The following is a 17,997-nucleotide window of genomic DNA, read 5'->3' on the forward strand; positions in this document are numbered from 1 at the left end:
TTTTTTCTTCCAGATTGTGTCCTATGCTTTCCCTTGCTCTTTTTTTCTTTTTCTCTTAACCTCTCTTTAGGACAAAATTACTTTGTTTTCCCTTAACAGAATGCATTTCCTTTTCGTTTACCCTTTTAAAAAGTATTCTTGCATACAAAGATGTTTTATTTATTTTAGTGGTTCTAATTACACATATTAATCAGAATTCTCAACTCTTAAAAACCCCAATCTCTAGCAAAAACCAAGAAGTCAGCAGTTACGAACTGTTTGTCACATGAGCGTGCCTGATTGGCAAACTTACGAACATATTCCATTACCTCTAGAAACACATTTTTTCACAGTGTAATTTTTCCTCACTGTGGTATGAGACAAGTGACCAATAAACCAAATATCTTTAGGCATTTTTTTTAAATAGGAAAACAAAAGTAGATAAATTTAGACTTGCTTAGCAATTAATTTCCCAGTATTTTCTATTATTTGGAAATGATCTAGACATTCAATGAATTCCCATCATTTAACTTAGTAAAACTCTAAAATTTCAAGTTACTGAAAGATCTGGAGAAACTATTTTTAAGTAGACATACAATAAGACATAATTGTTCTTAAAGCATTCATCTAAAAAAGTCTTAGCCCATTTGGATCTAAATTTCTTTATGAAAATATCATTAGTTTTCTTGCTGACAAATTGTTAGAGATAACATGATCTTATTTGACGTTTAGTAAACGGACACAGTAACAGTTGTACGTATAATGTTCTTAATTCTAAAGATAGGACTCTTTTAGTTAAACCAACAAACTTGTTTTTATGGGGTAAAGATTAATCGTAGATCATGTCAACTACGAACTGGCACTCGGCATTGGCACTTGCCATCGACCTCTACAAGGATTAAATCAGGAGCTGCTGCAGCTGCTGACCTTCAACACCCACTGAAAGGTGTTCAGGGTGGAGATGAGGAATGAAGCATTGTGTGCTCTGGGAAAAACAGGTCTTCAGATAGTTAGATATTTTCAGGAGATGATTTTATGAACCCAATTCTTGTATCTCCTCATATCTAGAAAAGCACTAAAATCCTTCATGGTGATATCTGCTCCTTGTGACTAGCAGTAACCTTCATGAGACTAGCTGAAACACCATCACCAAAATCATATATATACTCACCTTCCCCATTACCTCTTTGGAGCAGTTTCTCAGAGCTGTCTGAAATGCTGTCTCCCGAGCGATAGTCCTCATTTTGCCCCAAATAAAACTTCACTCACAACTCTCAGGTTGTGCTTTTTTTTTTTTTTCCAGTTGGCAATCGTGATCTTAAAAAAAACCATTTGGGTTAATTTGTATTGTATTTCTGAGAATGTATACAAGCATTTAATTTTCTTTAAGCCAATTAAATAGTTCTTTTTTACAGTTTAATTTTGATAATACCATCACCAAAGGTAGAAACATATATCTACAATGTACACACAGACATATAAATAGGCCCAACCAGAGATCGCATAGCCTCATTTTAAAACTTAAGTCAAGAATCAGGTATTACAATATAAAACTTGCTAGTTTATAATAACAGTTGGAATAAGTTAACTCACTTGGGTTTTAAAAGGCTTCTTCCCCCCGCCCCCACACACACACCTTTTTTTTTTTAATCTCAGAAATTGGAGATAGTCTAGATAAGAGTTTCCTGAGAGGACCTGGTAAAACATTTACATCTCAAAGGCTCAGGGAGATAATTGTAAGCTCCTCCTAGAAGGACTTCTGTTCCCTTTGGGTCAGAATTTTGAAAAGATGTTTTATAAAGCCAGCTTCCTCTGACTGCATATGTAAAAGCCAGTTTTGGAATGTCAAGAGAGTCCCATCTTGACCTTTTTCAGGATGACATTTCCTCCATTTCCCAATTAACTACTTGCATGTATAAGCTCCTTATAAACATAAACCTCTGGCTCATACCCTGCCGGGTTTATCTGGTACCGCTTTCTTCTGATCTGAAGGCTTTGTTTCCCATTTTAGTGTTGGTTTGTCAGGATAAAATTACTATTGAAGACTGGTGGGCTGATGTCACTCCTCTGGGTGGCACCCTAGAGTCATCTCAGGGCTTTCACAGGTCTCAGTTTCTCCCCCTGGCTGTATAAAATCTCCGTGGAGACTGGAGCACTGGTTGGCCAATGTTATGTGTGCGTCCCGAGAGCAAATTTCTTTAATGAGTGGGTTACTCACACTGAATGGTGTGAGGGCTTGCCTCTGCCACTCCCATAAATTTCCCAGTTGACTGAGAAAACTGCAACTGGTTGGGAGGAGCTGTGTCCCTAATCTTCGGAGCTGAAAGCTCTCACATGGTATCTTGACTTTTATTCAGACAAACTCTGTTAAGGTATTCAAGAAAGACACCAGGCTAGCCCCCTACCTAATCACCTAGTCCAGACCACTTGGTGTCTTTCAACTGAGCAACCTCCTGCTGTCTCTCAGCGGGGGTAACCCACTCAGTATCTTTCAACTGAGCAAACTTTTCCCAGTGTCTTTCGACTTGGTAATGCAGCTACCTCTTCTTGAACCTAAGTTCAAGGAAAACCTACCCCTCATGGCAAGGAGTTTAACAACCACCAAATAAAACTCAGAATCATCAATCAAGATGTGAGATCCAAGACCCAGGAGAGACATACCCAGTTGTCTGGACTCCCCAAGGAAGTGGACCAGCACAAGGAGCCCATGTTGGGCCCAAGGCTCCAGATACTTGTAGAGTTCAGGCAAAGGAGAGAAGGCAGCTCTTGGTCCCTTTGTGGTCACCAAAACATTCAACTGAAAGAAAAATGCACAACATGAGAGTCGTGAGTTAAGGTTTATCCGGGGTCTTACTGAGGACTCTAGCACAGGAGACAGCCTCTCAGATAGCTCTGAGGAAGTGCTCCAGAGAGGTAGGGAGGGAAGGCTAGTTTATATGTGATTTTGTAGCTGTTAGGGAATACATGCAGTCAGCATACATCTTGGTAGAAACTTACAGCTAGTCACAAAGAACAGCAATCTCAAGGTAATGATCATAATGCTTTTCTGTATATGGGAAGGTACAAGAAGTAGGGTTTATTTAAATTCTTCCTGAAATGCATCTAACTATCTAAGGGTCTGTCTGTCCAAGCACAGAGCATCCTGTTATCGTCTTTAATTTCCTCTGTGTGAAACACTGAGATCACTGTCAGTCAGCAAGTTCAATGGCTTAATCTTTGTAGACATAGATGGAGAGCAAAATACTCTTCACTCTTCTTTTGTTTGCAGTATCATTGGTAGAAAAACAAGTAGTGAAAAATCAGCAGTTCTCAAGCTTTATTTTTATTGTGATACTAATGCTTGTGTTTTGGTTTTTCCCCTGTAATTTAGTATTAAACTTAATAAGCAATTTCTAACATGAATGATAGTAAAAAGGGATGGGCTTAGACTAAAGCAGTATGATTCTCTAACCCAGACACACACACAGGAGCATACAGACACAAGTACAAGCATCTTCATTGTATAGGGGACCATCTACAGTGTTTATTTTTCTTTTTCCATTTTTTTAACCAGAAACCTTAATTTAATATCTGGGTGTTTGTTGTATGCAAACTAGATAATCACAGGTTTCAGATTTAGTGATAATTAAAGCAGTTGTTTACCCAATGCTGTAAATAATCCTTCAAATAGTATAATCTATCTAGGTTATTCATATGTATCTATATATTCAAAATAACTGGGTAGGGCTTCCCTGGTGGCGCAGTGGTTGAGAGTCCGCCTGCCGATGCAGGGGACGTGGGTTCGTGCCCCGGTCCGGGAGGATCCCACATGCCGCGGAGCGGCTGGGCCCGTGAGCCATGACCGCTGAGCCTGCGCGTCCAGAGCCTGTGCTCTGCAACAAGAGAGGCCACAAGAGTGAGAGGCCCGCGTACCGCAAAAAACAAAACAAAACAAAAAAAAAACTGGGTAACTAATACCTATTAAATATTGTAGTTTTGTGTTTTTGTGGAATCAGTTACAAATTTCTCTCTGACTTAAGAGGAAAAAATGTCTTTAGAGTTGTAGTAGAGATTGATTTTTAAAATTTTTAAAGTACTGGCTGGTCCTGAATCCAAGGTTTAATACTGATTATGACTAGAATGTAATCAAAGTTAAGGACCACTGGTAATCGGTTTCTTATTGTGAAAACCATCTCTACATTAACTAACTTGCTCAAAGCCTTCTTCAAACAGTGATGCCATGTAATTAAGAAGGATATCACAAATATAGAGACAGCATATATTTGTACAAAATATTTGTTCTGCCAGTAACTTTTGGTTACTTTGTACATGAACATTTTATTATTTATTCCTATTCTCTCTCTCTCATTTCTTCCTTACTTTTTTTTTCCTTTTTTTAAAAAACTTTGCTCAATTATTCAAGGGACAATTCTTGTTTACCATTTATGTGTGCTAGGCCTTGGGGACACTGTAAGGGAATAGATAGACATGACCCTAATTTAAGAGCTTCCAGTCTAATGAGAGATAGAGTTTTGCTACAGACAGTTACAACACAGTATAGTACCTGTTACAATAGCTGTCATATAGGGTGCTGTATTCGTTTTTTATTATTGCTTCTTTAACAAATTGCCACAGATTTGATAGCTTAAAACAACAAATTTATTCTCTTACAGTTCTATAGGTCTGAAGTCAGACATAGATTTTACGTGGCTATAAGCAAGATGTTGGCAGGGTAGCATTTTTTTCTGGAAGGTTTAGGGGAAAATGTTTTCTTTTCCAGCTTCTAGGCGCTGGCTCATGGCTCCCTTCCTCCAAAGTCTTGAAATTCAGAAACATTACATCATCTTTTGATCATTCTTTCATAGTTATTTTGCCTCTGATTCTTTCCTCAGCCAGGAAAGGTTCTCTGAATTTAAAATCATGTGATTATGTTGAACCCAGGAAGATAATCTCCTTATCCCAAGATCCGCAAGCTTAGTCATATCTACAAAGTTCATTTTGCCATCTGAAGTAGCGTGTTCACATGTTCTAGGGATTAGGATGTAAAAAATTCTTGCAGAGCCATCATTCTGCCTACCACATGCTACACAAGTACATAAGAACACCTCTGCTAGAACTGAGATGAAGAGTGTATTCAAGGATGACTTTCCGGAGGGAGTGATCTATCAGTTTGGACCTAAAGACAAATAGTCATTAGCTAGGAAATGGGAAGGTAGAACTGGTGACAATTTCTGGTGTAGAACGTGCAAAGGCCAGCAGTTAAATGAGTAGCTTCTAGGAACTAAAAAATGTTCAGTATTACTTATAACGTGCCAGAGGCAGAGTGATGCAACACAGTCGGAGGCAAACACTAATAGACCCAGATCCTATGGAACCTTGATGACCAAGGTGAGGAGTCTAGACTTCATTCCGTGAGCTGTGGTAAGTCACTGGAGAGTTTTAAATAGATGAGTCATGTGATCAGATTTCCAGATTTGTAAGTTGGTCCTGGCTGCAGTGCAGGGAATAGATTGAAGGAAGTGAGTTATGGTGGCAGTAAGATCTTGAAAGGTGTCATTGTGGTGATTTAAGCAGGAGATTTGGAGGAGGGCTAAATATGGGTGGTATCAGTCAGAATGGATACAGCAGACTGATTCAAGAGATATTTAGGTATTTGAAATGATAGATCTTTGTCATTAAACAGATACAGGTAGCACAACAGAATGATTCAAATGTGACACTCCAGTTTTTGACTCAGTCATATTGGTAGAACTGGGAAATGCAGGAGAAAGGATGGTTGTGATGGTCAGAAGGTGAGTATAGCTTTTGCCACGTTGAGTTTGACTGGTTCTTTAGGTGTAGATTTCCAGTCTATGGCTCAGAAGCTTGAATAAGAAATCTGGGCTGAAGATACTAATTAGGGATTTAAAGTTTGTAGATGATTATTTAAACTCTTTGGGTGGTGAAGGTGTAGGATCAGAAAAGAGAATCTAGGGCAGTGCCCTGAGGAAAGCTATCAGTTAAGAGAGGTACAGAGGGAGAAGAATTCAACAAACAAACAAAAAAGGTGTGCCCAGAGAGATGGTGAGGGTGTGGAGTAGGGGTGAGGGACATAAAGGTAAGGTGTGATGAAACTTGGGAAAGATATTTCAAGAATGATGACATAGTCAACACTCAGAACTATTGTTGAATGATCAGGTCTGAAAGATAAGACGTAAAATTCATGACTTTATTACTTTGGCAAGAGTAAGTACTTTTAAGGAATAGGTAGAGTCAAGATCTAGGGTTAAGTGTGTTGAGAATAGAATGGAAATATAAGCGATGGAGACAACGGTACTTTGTGGGCATTTGAAAAGCACCAGAGACTTGGGTTACGTGTTAAACACTGATAAGAAGGCGCCAGTCCTCCTCATCCACTGATGTATCTCTCATGCAGTAAATTCTCACAGTGGTGATAGATGCTCTGCTCCGCAAACGTATTCTCAGGACGTGCCCCTAATGGTAGAGGCAAGTGAATACTTCCTCCCAGAGGGACAGTGGTGTGGCCGAAGCTTCTACAAGATCGTTTCAGATCCTGCAGGAATCCTTATTTCTTGTGGCCATAAGCATCACAGAAGGCATAAAGCCAATCGTCCAGGTGACAACTGTAGAATTGCTGTGTGTAAAGTAAACTAACTGACAATAAGAAAGTAGTCTGTGCATCAGCTTACTGCAAGCGTTTCCAAAACAGCCATAAGGACTGGAGATAAACTAATAAAGCTGCCTATTTTATATATATATATATATATATATAACCAGCCAAGACTCTCACTAATGACCCATTAATAAGGCAACAAAGTGGAATTATTAGATCTAGGAATACGTTTAAAAATCTAGAGGAAGTGTGTTGGTAGCAAAGTTGAGTCAAGTTTCAGGCCATCTTGGAATCCATTAACCACAATGATCAAGTACTCACAGCTTTGAAAAATGACTCTGCCTTGTCATTACTCAAAGTTGGGATTACACCTCAAATGTCCATCAAAGTCAATTGGTCAGGTAAGGTCATATTCTAAAATACATAACCTAAAAAGGTCTCTCAAAGTGCAAGTCATACCTTTTTCTCAGATTAAATTATCCAAAATGAATTGAGCATTTGTTTCAATCTATTGTTTCTGTCAGCATTTGTGAGCTGCCTGATGAGAGGAACCAAAATAAGTTCCAGTTTGTCCACCACACACCAAGTGACACCCAGGCTCACGCCAGGGCCATTGTCTGGGAGGATATCATTTTGTTCCTTGAATAAATAAACTGCTTTTAAAAAGTTACTTGAAAAAAAAGGAAGGACTTAATACTTACACCGTTTTGTTCATTTCCCTGGTAACCATAATTTCACGGAAAATGGAGACAAGGTAATCTATCTGTTTTTTATCAACAAATTATAGGGAAACCAATATTAAATACATCAAGGACTTTTCTATCTGTTGAGCCACTGTAGCAAACATCTTCTAAGTATTTTTTGCCTCTCTCTAATATGAGACCTCTTTTTTTCAAATTAACTTAAATTTCACAGTTGCTGTGGGAATTGCTTTCATTGTCCTAGGATTTCCTTCTGTGTTTAAAAAAAAGAGTGTAAAAAAGAAAGGCTTTATTTTATTTAAGACTTAATAGTCTAAGAGCTTTTACATAAAATGTGAGCGACTTTTAACACAATAGCAGATGTGAAATTAATACATCAATGTCTCTCATTGGAACAGGGAAAAGCAGGAAGAAGGAGAAATGCCAGGATGCTGACCTGTACCCTCTAGTGGAAACAGAACCATGTCCTTGTGATGTGTTTACATCTCATCCTTACGGAAATTGGTCAGACTGCATTCTTCCTGAAGGCAGAAGGGAGCCTCAGAGAGGATTGCGGGGACAAGAAGACAGCAAAGAATGTGGAGAAGGCATGCGTTTTCGAGCAATAGCCTGCTCTGATAAAAACGGAAGACCTGTTGACCCCACCCACTGCAACAGCTCTGGTAAGGAGATGGGTGAGGAGTAACAGATGAGGACATTGACATACAGCCTGGGAGGGCCATCCCAGGTCTAGAATTGGTAGCCTCGTTCCTTAGTAATTACTTCAGTTCTTCTTTGTCAAAAACACACCACCTCTCGTAAAATATGGACATATGAAATGCACATATCCATATCACACTGATTATCTGGAACGTGATCGTTTGGGATCTTTGACTCACCTCACTCTATACTTCACCTCTGGCCATTGTTTCCTGGCGGTGAGCTCAGTTGCTCTTCCTCTAAGAAAGCCAAAGCCCAATGCAAATGAATATATTTTACAGTGTTTATTGGTACTCTGATCATATATATATAGAAGGCATCAGTCCTTGAATTTCTTATAAGGATGTTGACAAAATACCAATGAAAAAGTTAATTTTAAATGTTTTATGGTACAATGTGTAAGTATATCCAAATTTATAGACGAAAACTGTAGAAAAGGAATGAGGCAATCTGGCAGAATTTTTGAGTTGTTAATCAAGGAGAAGACTGTATTTTTATTTATCTTTGAACATTGGGATAATTTAAAAGATATGGGGAACAGAGAAAGGAATGATGATTAAATACAGCTGGGGTACACATTGATGGAAGAGGCTGAGACTAATGATTACAATGGAACTTATGAATTTCCTGCTCTATTTTTCGGTTTTTAATTTACCTTAAGAAACTGAAGTTAGGGATTTTACAGAAGGTATGGATAGAGAGAATTTATGCTGGAATGGCAGACTCTGAAAAAAGATGAAAGATTTTTGTCTCTGTCATCGAGGTCTTATATCCTAATAAGCTTCCTAATAATACCAGAAATGGCAAATTGAATTCACTTTTAACACACAAGTAAATCATAGTTCATCCTTATTCTTTATTTCCGATGTATCAGTTCATTTTAGTTAGGATATACCTGGATCATTATAGGAATGCAGTTTAAGGTTTAACGATTTTTAATTAGTGTCATCATTGCTCTACTTCCTAGGTTAGTCTACAGAATTGCATTCAGTGATTTTACTTTCAGAAACATTAAACACATCACAAGCAAGTAATGGACCCATTTTACAGAGGCCAAAGTTGGTTTGCTCTGGTCTTTGTTTTTCACCTTTAATATACATAATGGTTTATTTTTAAATTTTTTTCTTGAAATATATTTGACATATATACCTTGAATTTATGCAATGCTATAACATATTAATTCAAGACATTTATAGGTTGTAGTATGATTGTAATTATAGTGATAATTAATACCTATAACATTATATAATTATCATTTCTTTTTAGTGGTTGGAATAATCTAGTCTCAGCAAGTTTGATTATAACACAATATTGTTGTCCATATTCACTGTATTGTGCATTAGATCTCTAGGACTTATCTACTACTCATTCCAAGTTTGTACCACTAAACAAACTATTCTATCCCTGTCTATCCCTCTGTTCCCATGCCCTGGGAATCACCATTTTACTCTGCTTTTGTGAGTTTGGCTGTTTTAGATTCCACGTATAAGTGATATAACACGGTATTTTTCTTTCTCTGTCTGACTCATCTCACTTAGTATAATATCCTCAAGGTCCATTCAGATTGTTACAAATGGAAGATGTTTTTCTCATGGCTGAATAATAGTCCATTATGTGTATACACTACAAATTCTTAATCCATTCATCTGCTTATGGGTGCATAGATTATTTCTAAATCTCGGCTATTGTAAATAGTGCTGTAATATACGTGGGCGTGCATACATCTCTTTGATATCCTGTTTTTATTTCCTGTGGGTATATACCCAGAAGTGAAATTGTTGGATCATATGGTAGTTCTATTAATTTTTTAAGGAACCTCTATATTGTTTTACATAGTAGCTGCACCAATTTACATTTTCACCAACAGTGTGCAAGTATCCCTTTCTTTACATCCTCATTAACACTTATTATCTCTTGTCTTGTTGCTATTCTAAAAGGTGTCAAGAGATAGCACATATGGTTTTGATTTGCATTTCCCTGATGATTAGTGATGTTGAGCATCTTTTCATGTACCTCTTGGCCATTTGGTTGTTTTCTTTGGAAAAAGTCTATTTAGGTTCTCTGCCTAGTGTTTAACTGGGTTGTTTGTTTTTTGCTATTAAGTTTTGTAAGATACTTTATATATTTTTGGATATTAACCCCTTATCCAATATATGGTTTGAAAATTTCCTCCCATTCTGTAGGTTGTCTTTTCATTATGTTAGTTGTTTCTGTTTCTGTGCAAAATCTTTTAAGTTTGTTGTGATTCTATTTGTTCACTTTTACTTTTATTGTTTATGCTTTTGGTGTCATATCCAGAAAATCATTGCCAGGACCGCTATTGAGGAGCTTCTTTTCTACATTTTCTTCTAGGAGTTTTATGGTATCAGGTCTTATGTTTAAGTCTTTTATCCATTTCAAGTTAATATTTGTGAGTTGTGTAAGATAAGGGTCCAATTTCATTGTTCTACATGTGTTTATCCAGATTTCCCAACACCATTTTATTTTTTAACATCTTTATTAGAGTATAATTACTTTACAATGGTATGTCAGTTTCTGCTTTATAACAAACTGAATCAGTTATACATATACATATGTCCCCATATCTCTTCCCTCTTGCATCTCCCTCCCTACCACCCTCCCTATCCCACCCTCCTAGGTGATCACAAAGCACCAAGCTGATCTCCCTGTGCTATGCGCCCAGCACCATTTTTTTGAAGAGACGATCACTTCTCCATCAGGTGGTCCTGGCTCCCTTACCAAATATTAGTTAACTCCCTTACCAAATATTAGTTAACTGAATATGTGGGGGTTTACTTCTGGGCTCTCTAATCTATTCCATTTGTCTGTGTCTATTTTTATGCTTGTATCACATTGTTTTAATTACTGTAGCTTTGTAGTATAGTTTAAAATCAGGAAGTGTGATACCTCCAGTTTTGTTCTTTCTCAGGATTTATTTGGCTCCTTTGGGTTATTTGTGGTTCCTTAAAAATTTTAGGAGTTTTCTTTTTCTATTTCTGTGAAGAATGCCACTGGAATTTTGATAGAGATTGTGTTGAATCTATATATGATTTGGGGTAGTATGGACATTTTAACAATATTCTTATCCATGAGTAAAGGATGTCTTTCCATTTCTTATGCCTTCTTCAGTTTCTTTCAATGAAGTCATAATTTTCATTGTACAGATCTGTCACTTCCTCAGTTACATTTATTCCTAGGTATTTTTTTATTTTTGATGCTATTGTGAATGGGATTATTTATTTTTCAGATGTTTCATTATTAGCAAATGGAAACAACACTGATTTCTTTATTTTGATTTTTATATCCTCCAACTTTACTGAAGTCATTGATTAGTTCCAACAGTTTTTAGTTGAATCTTGCAATTATCTATATACAAAATAATATCATCTGTAAATAGTGACAGCTGTACTTTTTCCATTCTGATTTGGGTATCTTTTATTTTTTTTTGTTTTGCCTAATTGCTCTGGCTAGACTTCTGATACTATACTGAATAAGAATGGTAAGAGTAGGCAACCATGTCTTGTTTCTAATCTTAGAGGAAAAGCTTTCAATTTTTTTTTTTTTTTTACTGAGTATAACGTTAGCTCTGGGTTTGTCATAGATGGCTTTTGTTATGTTGAGGTATGTTCCTTCTATACACAATCTTTTGAGTTTATTTTTTAAATAAATTTATTTATTTGTTTATTTTTGGCTGTGTTGGGTCTTCACTGCTGCTCGCGGGCTTTCTCTGGTTGTGGCAAGTGGGGGCTACTCTTGTTGTGGTGCACAGGCTTCTCACTGCAGTGGCTTCTCTTGTGGAGCATGGGCTCTAGGCACATGGGCTTCAGTAGTTGTGGCACACAGGCTCAGTAGTTGTGGCTCGCCGGCTCTAGAGTGCAGACTCAGTAGTTGTGGCGCACGGGCTTAGCTGCTCTGCGGCATGTGGGAGGGATCTTCCCAGACCAGGGCTCGAACCCGTGTCCCCTGCACTGGCAGGTGGATTCTTAACCACTGCATCACCAGGGAAGTACCTCTTTTGAGGTTTTTATCATGGAAGGATGTCGTATTTTGTCAAATCCTTTTCTGTATCTATTGTGATGATCATGTGATTATTTTCTTTCATTCTGTTAATGTGATGTAATACGTTTATCAGTTTGAACCATCTTTGCATCCCAGGCTCATGGTATATAATCCTTTTAGTGTGCTCAATTCAGTTTGCTAATATTTTGTTGAAAAATTTTGTATCTGTATTCATTAATAATATTGGTCTATAGTTTTCTTATAGTGGCTATATCTGGCTTTGGTATTAGGGTAATACTGGCCTTGTAGAATGAGTTAGGAAGTGTTCCCTCCTCTTCAATTTTTTAGAAGAGTTTGGGAAGGATTGGCATTAATTATTCTTTAAATGTTTGGTAGAATTCACATGTGAAACCGTCTAGTCCTGTGGTTTTCTGTATTGGGAGATTTTTGGTTACTGTTTCAGTCTCCTTCCTCATTATTGGTCTGTTCAGATTTTCTGTTCTTCCAGATTCAGTCTTGGTAGGTTATAAGTTTCTAGAAATTTATCTATTTCTTCTAGGTTGTCTAATTTGTTGCATATAGCAGGTCATAGTACTCTCTTATTTCTGTAGTATCAGTTGTAGTGTCTTCTCTTTTATTTCTAATTTTGAGTCTTCTGTTGTTTTCTTAGTCTAGCTAAAGGTTTGTCAACTTTATCTTTTGGAAAATCCAGCTCTTTCATTGATTCTTTCTATTGTTTTTCTGGTCTCTATTTCATTTGTTTTCTCTCCAATCTGTATTTCCTTTCTTCTGCTAACTTTGGGCTTAATTTTTCCTTCTGGGTACTGGAGATGTAAAGTTATTTACTTGAGATCTTTCTAATTTCTTAATACATCCATTTATCACTATAAACTTTCCTCTCAGAACTGCTTTTTGCAGCATCCCCTAGGATTTGATATGTTTTCTCTCCATTTTCATTTGCTTCAAGATTTTTTTTTCCTTTTTGATTCTTTGATCCATTGGTTTTCAGAAGTGTATTGTTTGGTTTCCACATATTTGTAGATTTTCCAGCTTTCTTCTTGTTGATTTCTAGTTTTATACCATTGTGGTCAGAAAAGATAGTATTTCAGTCTCCTCAAATTAGCTAAGATTTATCTTGGTCCTCTCATGATCTAATATCCTGTATGCACGTGAGAAGAATGTATATTCTGCTGCTGTTGGTTGGAATGTTCTATATATGTCTGTTAAGTCCATTTGGTCTAAAGTATGGTTCAATTCCCACATTTCCGTGTTGATTTTCTGTCTGGATGATCTATCCACTGCTGACACTGAGGTATTGAAGTCTCCTACTATTACTGTATTGTTGTATATTTCTCCCTTCATATCTGTTAGTATTTGCTTAATATATTTAGGTGCTTCAATGTTGGGTGTGTATATATATTCATGATTGTTCTATCTTCTATGTATATTGACCCCTTTATCATTATAAAATGACCTTCTTTGTGTCTTGTTACAGTTTTTGGCTTGAAGTCTATTTTGTTTGATAAGTATGGCTATGCCCACGTACTTTTGGTTTCCACTTGCATGGAATATGTGCTGTCTCTTCACTTTGAGCCTCTGTGTGTTTTTAGAACTGAAAGAAGTTTCTTGTAGGCAGCATATAGTTGGATCTTGTTTTTCTGTTTTGGTTGTTTTTTGTTTGTGTGTTTGTTCTCTGTATGTTTTCATGGCTGTTGTTTTTTATCCGCCCAGCCACCCTTTGCCTTTTGATTGGTGACTTCAGTCCATTTATGTTTCGAGTGATTATTGATATGTAAGGGCTTACTGCTGCCATCTTATTGTCTGCTTTCTGGTTGTTTTGTATGTTCATTATTTCTTCCCCCTGTTTCTCCCTGCCTTTGCAAAGCAGTGGTGTTCTATAGTGGTATGCTCTGTCTCCCCCTTTTTACGTTTTGTGAATCTACCCTAGATTTTTGCTTTGTGGTTATCACCTCTTCTATGAAAGAGGTCACCACTGTCTACCTCTTCTGCCAGAGGGGTAGCCAGTGCTGCTTCCAAAAGCCCAGCCCCTTGTTGTTCATCTGTGGGGAGGGGAGGCCACCTTGGAAATTTTCTACCTCTTCTCTGCTTCCAAACTCTTCTCTTTCTCACTCCAGTGGCATTCTGGAATCTCCCTTTAGGCAGGCTGGACTTCCAATCATTCTCTTCTCCATGGTTATCTGCCCAGTTTTGCACTCTCCAGGTTCTTTCTTTTCTAATCTCAGTGAGTGGGACTGGGGCCAGTTTGCCAATTCCCTTGTATCAGCAACCCTCACTGAGATCCCCCTTGTTTATTTTTGGATGCACAGGTGGACTAGAAACCTCCACATCCCTTTGTGAAATATGCAGAAGCACTTTTGTTTGGTAATAAATGTCTAATTAGTTGTTACGAAGAGGAAAGAGGAGAGAAGAGAGACACCACCATGATGCTGATGTCACCTACATATTGGTTTATTAGTCGTTTGATCAAAACCTGTATACTGATCACCTGCTATGTACCTAGTCTTCTTGTATGATTTGGGTATACAATTATGGGGAAATCAAGGACTTGTGCAGCTTATTGTCTAGTGGAGGATAGAGAAAAAACAAATTAATAAAGGAATTTCAAGTCTTGATTAGCCCTTATGATGCCGAACAGAAAATCTTGAGACTTTAGGGAAGTCCTCACTGAAGTGACATACACTTGAGATGTGAAGAGTGAGATGACAACCATGTGAAAAATACATACAAGTTAATTTCAGTTAGTGGGGTAAGCATGTCCAGAGCATATAAGGCAGAAATGAAGTACCAGCAAAAAAACACAAAGGAAGCCCTCAGGAATGAGGAGAGTTGTTTTGAAATGCTGTGGAAGAAGTAGGCAGAATCTTGTGGGATAAAGCAAGGAGTCTGGATATAATTCAAGTGAAGTCATTCGGTGGGAAGAGTGGTAGATGATGTGATGCAAGTTAGGTGTTTAAAAAAATTACTTTTGACTAGTGTGTATAGATTGGCTTCAATGAAGCAAGGATGCCATTAGGAGACTATTGCAATAGTCAATGTAATACATGATTTTAGGTAAGACTTAAGATGACAGTAATAGAGCAAATATAGTGTTAAGATAAAATTCAAAGATAGAATTAAGATTATTCCAAATGCCAGTCATCTTTTTAAAAATATATTATCTATCATTCATCTCTAATTTTTCAAGGGTTTATATGTGTGTATGTGGTGTTTAATTTAGAAATAATCATTTCATATTAGAAAAGAACATGTCCTCAAGGAAGAGGAGGCATTGAAAATGGAACCAATTTACAGAGCAATAGCAAAAGCTGTTAGAGGATCTAAAAGATTTTCACTGAATGAAAACAGTGCGTTGATCAGGATTTACCAGAGACTTGTAACTTTTATGATATTTGTGTTGATATTTTTACATTACATTTTTCAAAAAAAAGATTTTTAAGAATAGTAAATGAAAATACTCCCAATGGGTCACTTCTAAGGGTAAGAGACATATCCATCTATCAAGGGAAAAGAAAACGTTTAATGGTCACTAATAGACGTTTTTTTTTAATATCCTTGAGTACTAACTCACTATTAAGAATTCTATTTTCATCCCAGACAAACTGAAGCAGAGAGCAGTGACCTCAATCTGGCTTTCCTAATAAGAACAGTAAATGCTTTGCCCTTTTAAGCTTCAACATAGGTTTGTCTTCCATCTGCCTCTGGAAGACACAAATGGGATTCCCCAAGATAATATCAGAGAAATTTCCTCATGAGGATAATTATTCCTCATGCTGAGGTGCCCTAGGTGGCCCCTGCTGGTACATATAGCTGTGGGCAACACAGTTCACTAAATTCCGAATTATCTATGCTGATGGATTTCATGGAAGATTCAAACCACAGATAATACTAGCCAGGTCTCTTTGTCTTGAGGAATATCACTGAGGAGACCAGTAGTAAAATTATACTTCATTAAAACAAACAAACAAACAAACAAAAAAACTTCAGAGTAGAATTTGTATCTATATCCTGTCAGCAATTGTTTGCTCCTACTGCGTTCCATCACTGCCTAATGTTAAAGTGTTGCATGTAGTTCCCAACTGTGTGTGACAACAGGGCAGATGTTGACTCTGATTACCTAATTCAGTCAACAGAATAGCGTGTGCCAAAATAAAGATACTTGAGGTGAATTACTTCCAACTATGTCTCTTATCCCAGTGATTTTTTTGGACAAAGAATAGGACATAAAAGCACCCCACACCTCAACACACTTCATTCTTCTCTCTCCCTTTCCCTGCCTTCAGCCCTCCCTTCACTGCAGTCTCTGTTCATAGCAAGTCTTTGCCTAACTCCTCTAATAAATCAATCTACCTTATCACTTCCTAGTCCCCTTACCAGTTTTCATCTTTCTTCATAGTACTTAATCACCAACTAAAATATTATTCATTTACATTTTAAAAATACTGTCTCTTGGGCTTCCCTGGTGGCACAGTGGTTGAGAGTCCACCTGCCGATGCAGGGGACACAGGTTCGTGCCCCGGTCCAGGAAGATCCCACATGCCGCAGAGCGGCTGGGCCCGTGAGCCATGGCCGCTGAGCCTGCATGTCCGGAGCCTGTGCTCCGCAGCGGGAGAGGCCACAACAGTGAGAGGCCCGCGTACTGGAAAAAAAACAACAACAACAAAAAAACAAAACACTGTCTCCTATGATTGGGTGGTAAAATTCCAAGAAAGAACGAACTGCTTTTTAGGTTTTTTTTTTTTTCCAACTGTATCCATGGCACCTAGAATGGTACCTGAAAGTTAGTAGGTATTTAAAATGTATTTTTGAGTACATGACTGTACCATCAGGTCTTAATAATTGTACCTCGTAAGCATTTCTCAAACTTTTCCTTTTCTCTTGCGATCTACTACACCCAGTGACAGATGTTACAATCTTGTTTTCACACCTGATATTTATTATGCCAAGAGCCATCAGCCATCACAGGAAAAGGCAAATGTTGCCATGCCCGTGCTCTGCTGTCAGTTTCTCCCCGTCTCTTCTTCACATACCAGCCCCTTGACAGGACATCAAAGGAATTCCATGACTATGTAGTCTGCCTGGCATGCTCTTTATCCTCCTTTCGTGAGATTCCTCCTTCTTTGGGATAAGACCAAGTGATGCCTAGTCCAGGAAGCATTTTTCCTACTTCCTATACCAGGGTGTGTGAGGGGATCATCCTTGAGGATTCCAATGAGTCCTATGCTTTTCTTTATCAATATATTTAGTTTTATTTTTTTAAATCCCCATGTATATTTCTATTTCTGTTACTAACCTGATTGTTTATTGAATCAGGCTCCTTTCAGGTGTACTGAAGCGGGTTCATTTCTCCATGCCCAGTGCCTAACACGGGGTCTGGCTCATCACAGGCTCTGAGTGTATGTTGGCTGAATGAATGAAAAGATGAGTTTAGATATGACAAGAGTCAATATGATCTCAGATTCAAGTGGTGGCTTGAATCGAGACCTTAGTTCTCTGCCCAGGAATTGGACCTGGGTAGTCTGGATGAAAACCAGGAATCCTAGTCACTAGACCACCAGAGGCTAGAGGATAGAAGCAAAGTTCCCCTGGCTTTTGCCCCCACTGAAAAATGCATTTCTCAAGGAGGCAAAAACTGTAAAAAACTGGAACAAAGTTTATTATTAGAAACACAGAACAAGAAGTGGGAGAGCACGCAGAGATACAGTTTATTTAAGAGAGAAGCAAGGCAGAGATACACATCTGGAGAGAAAAGGGTGTGGGCATCCCCCCTAATGAGAAGGAGTGCAGTAAAGAGGCAGTTAAGTCATTTATATAGGGTTTTTCTTCCACCTCTCTGTTTACCTTTGGCCAATTATCTTGTTTCTTTTTCCACACCTGACCCGCCCTAAGATCCGCCCCAACATGTGTGCACAACTTTTTTCAAAGATAGAGTCTAGCCCACAGGCCTATGGGAGGGCTGGCATTACCTATTATAGGGTGGTGCCCTCTCCTTTTTGACCCCCAAGAGCC

At 37.9% G+C, this 17,997-nt stretch overlaps 1 protein-coding gene across 1 annotated transcript in view; it reads left to right on the forward strand.

The window, feature by feature from the left end:
- Positions 1–17,997, forward strand: part of THSD7B (thrombospondin type 1 domain containing 7B) — a 1,185,627-nt gene that overhangs the window by 927,431 nt on the left and 240,199 nt on the right. Inside the window, exon 18 of the mRNA XM_079925246.1 lies at positions 7,671–7,934. Within this exon, the coding sequence (XP_079781372.1) occupies positions 7,671–7,934 (264 nt within the window). The remainder of the gene's footprint in view (positions 1–7,670; positions 7,935–17,997) is intronic.

Source organism: Stenella coeruleoalba, assembly GCF_951394435.1.
Source record: "Stenella coeruleoalba genome assembly, chromosome: 6".
NCBI classification, from domain to species: domain Eukaryota; kingdom Metazoa; phylum Chordata; class Mammalia; order Artiodactyla; family Delphinidae; genus Stenella; species Stenella coeruleoalba.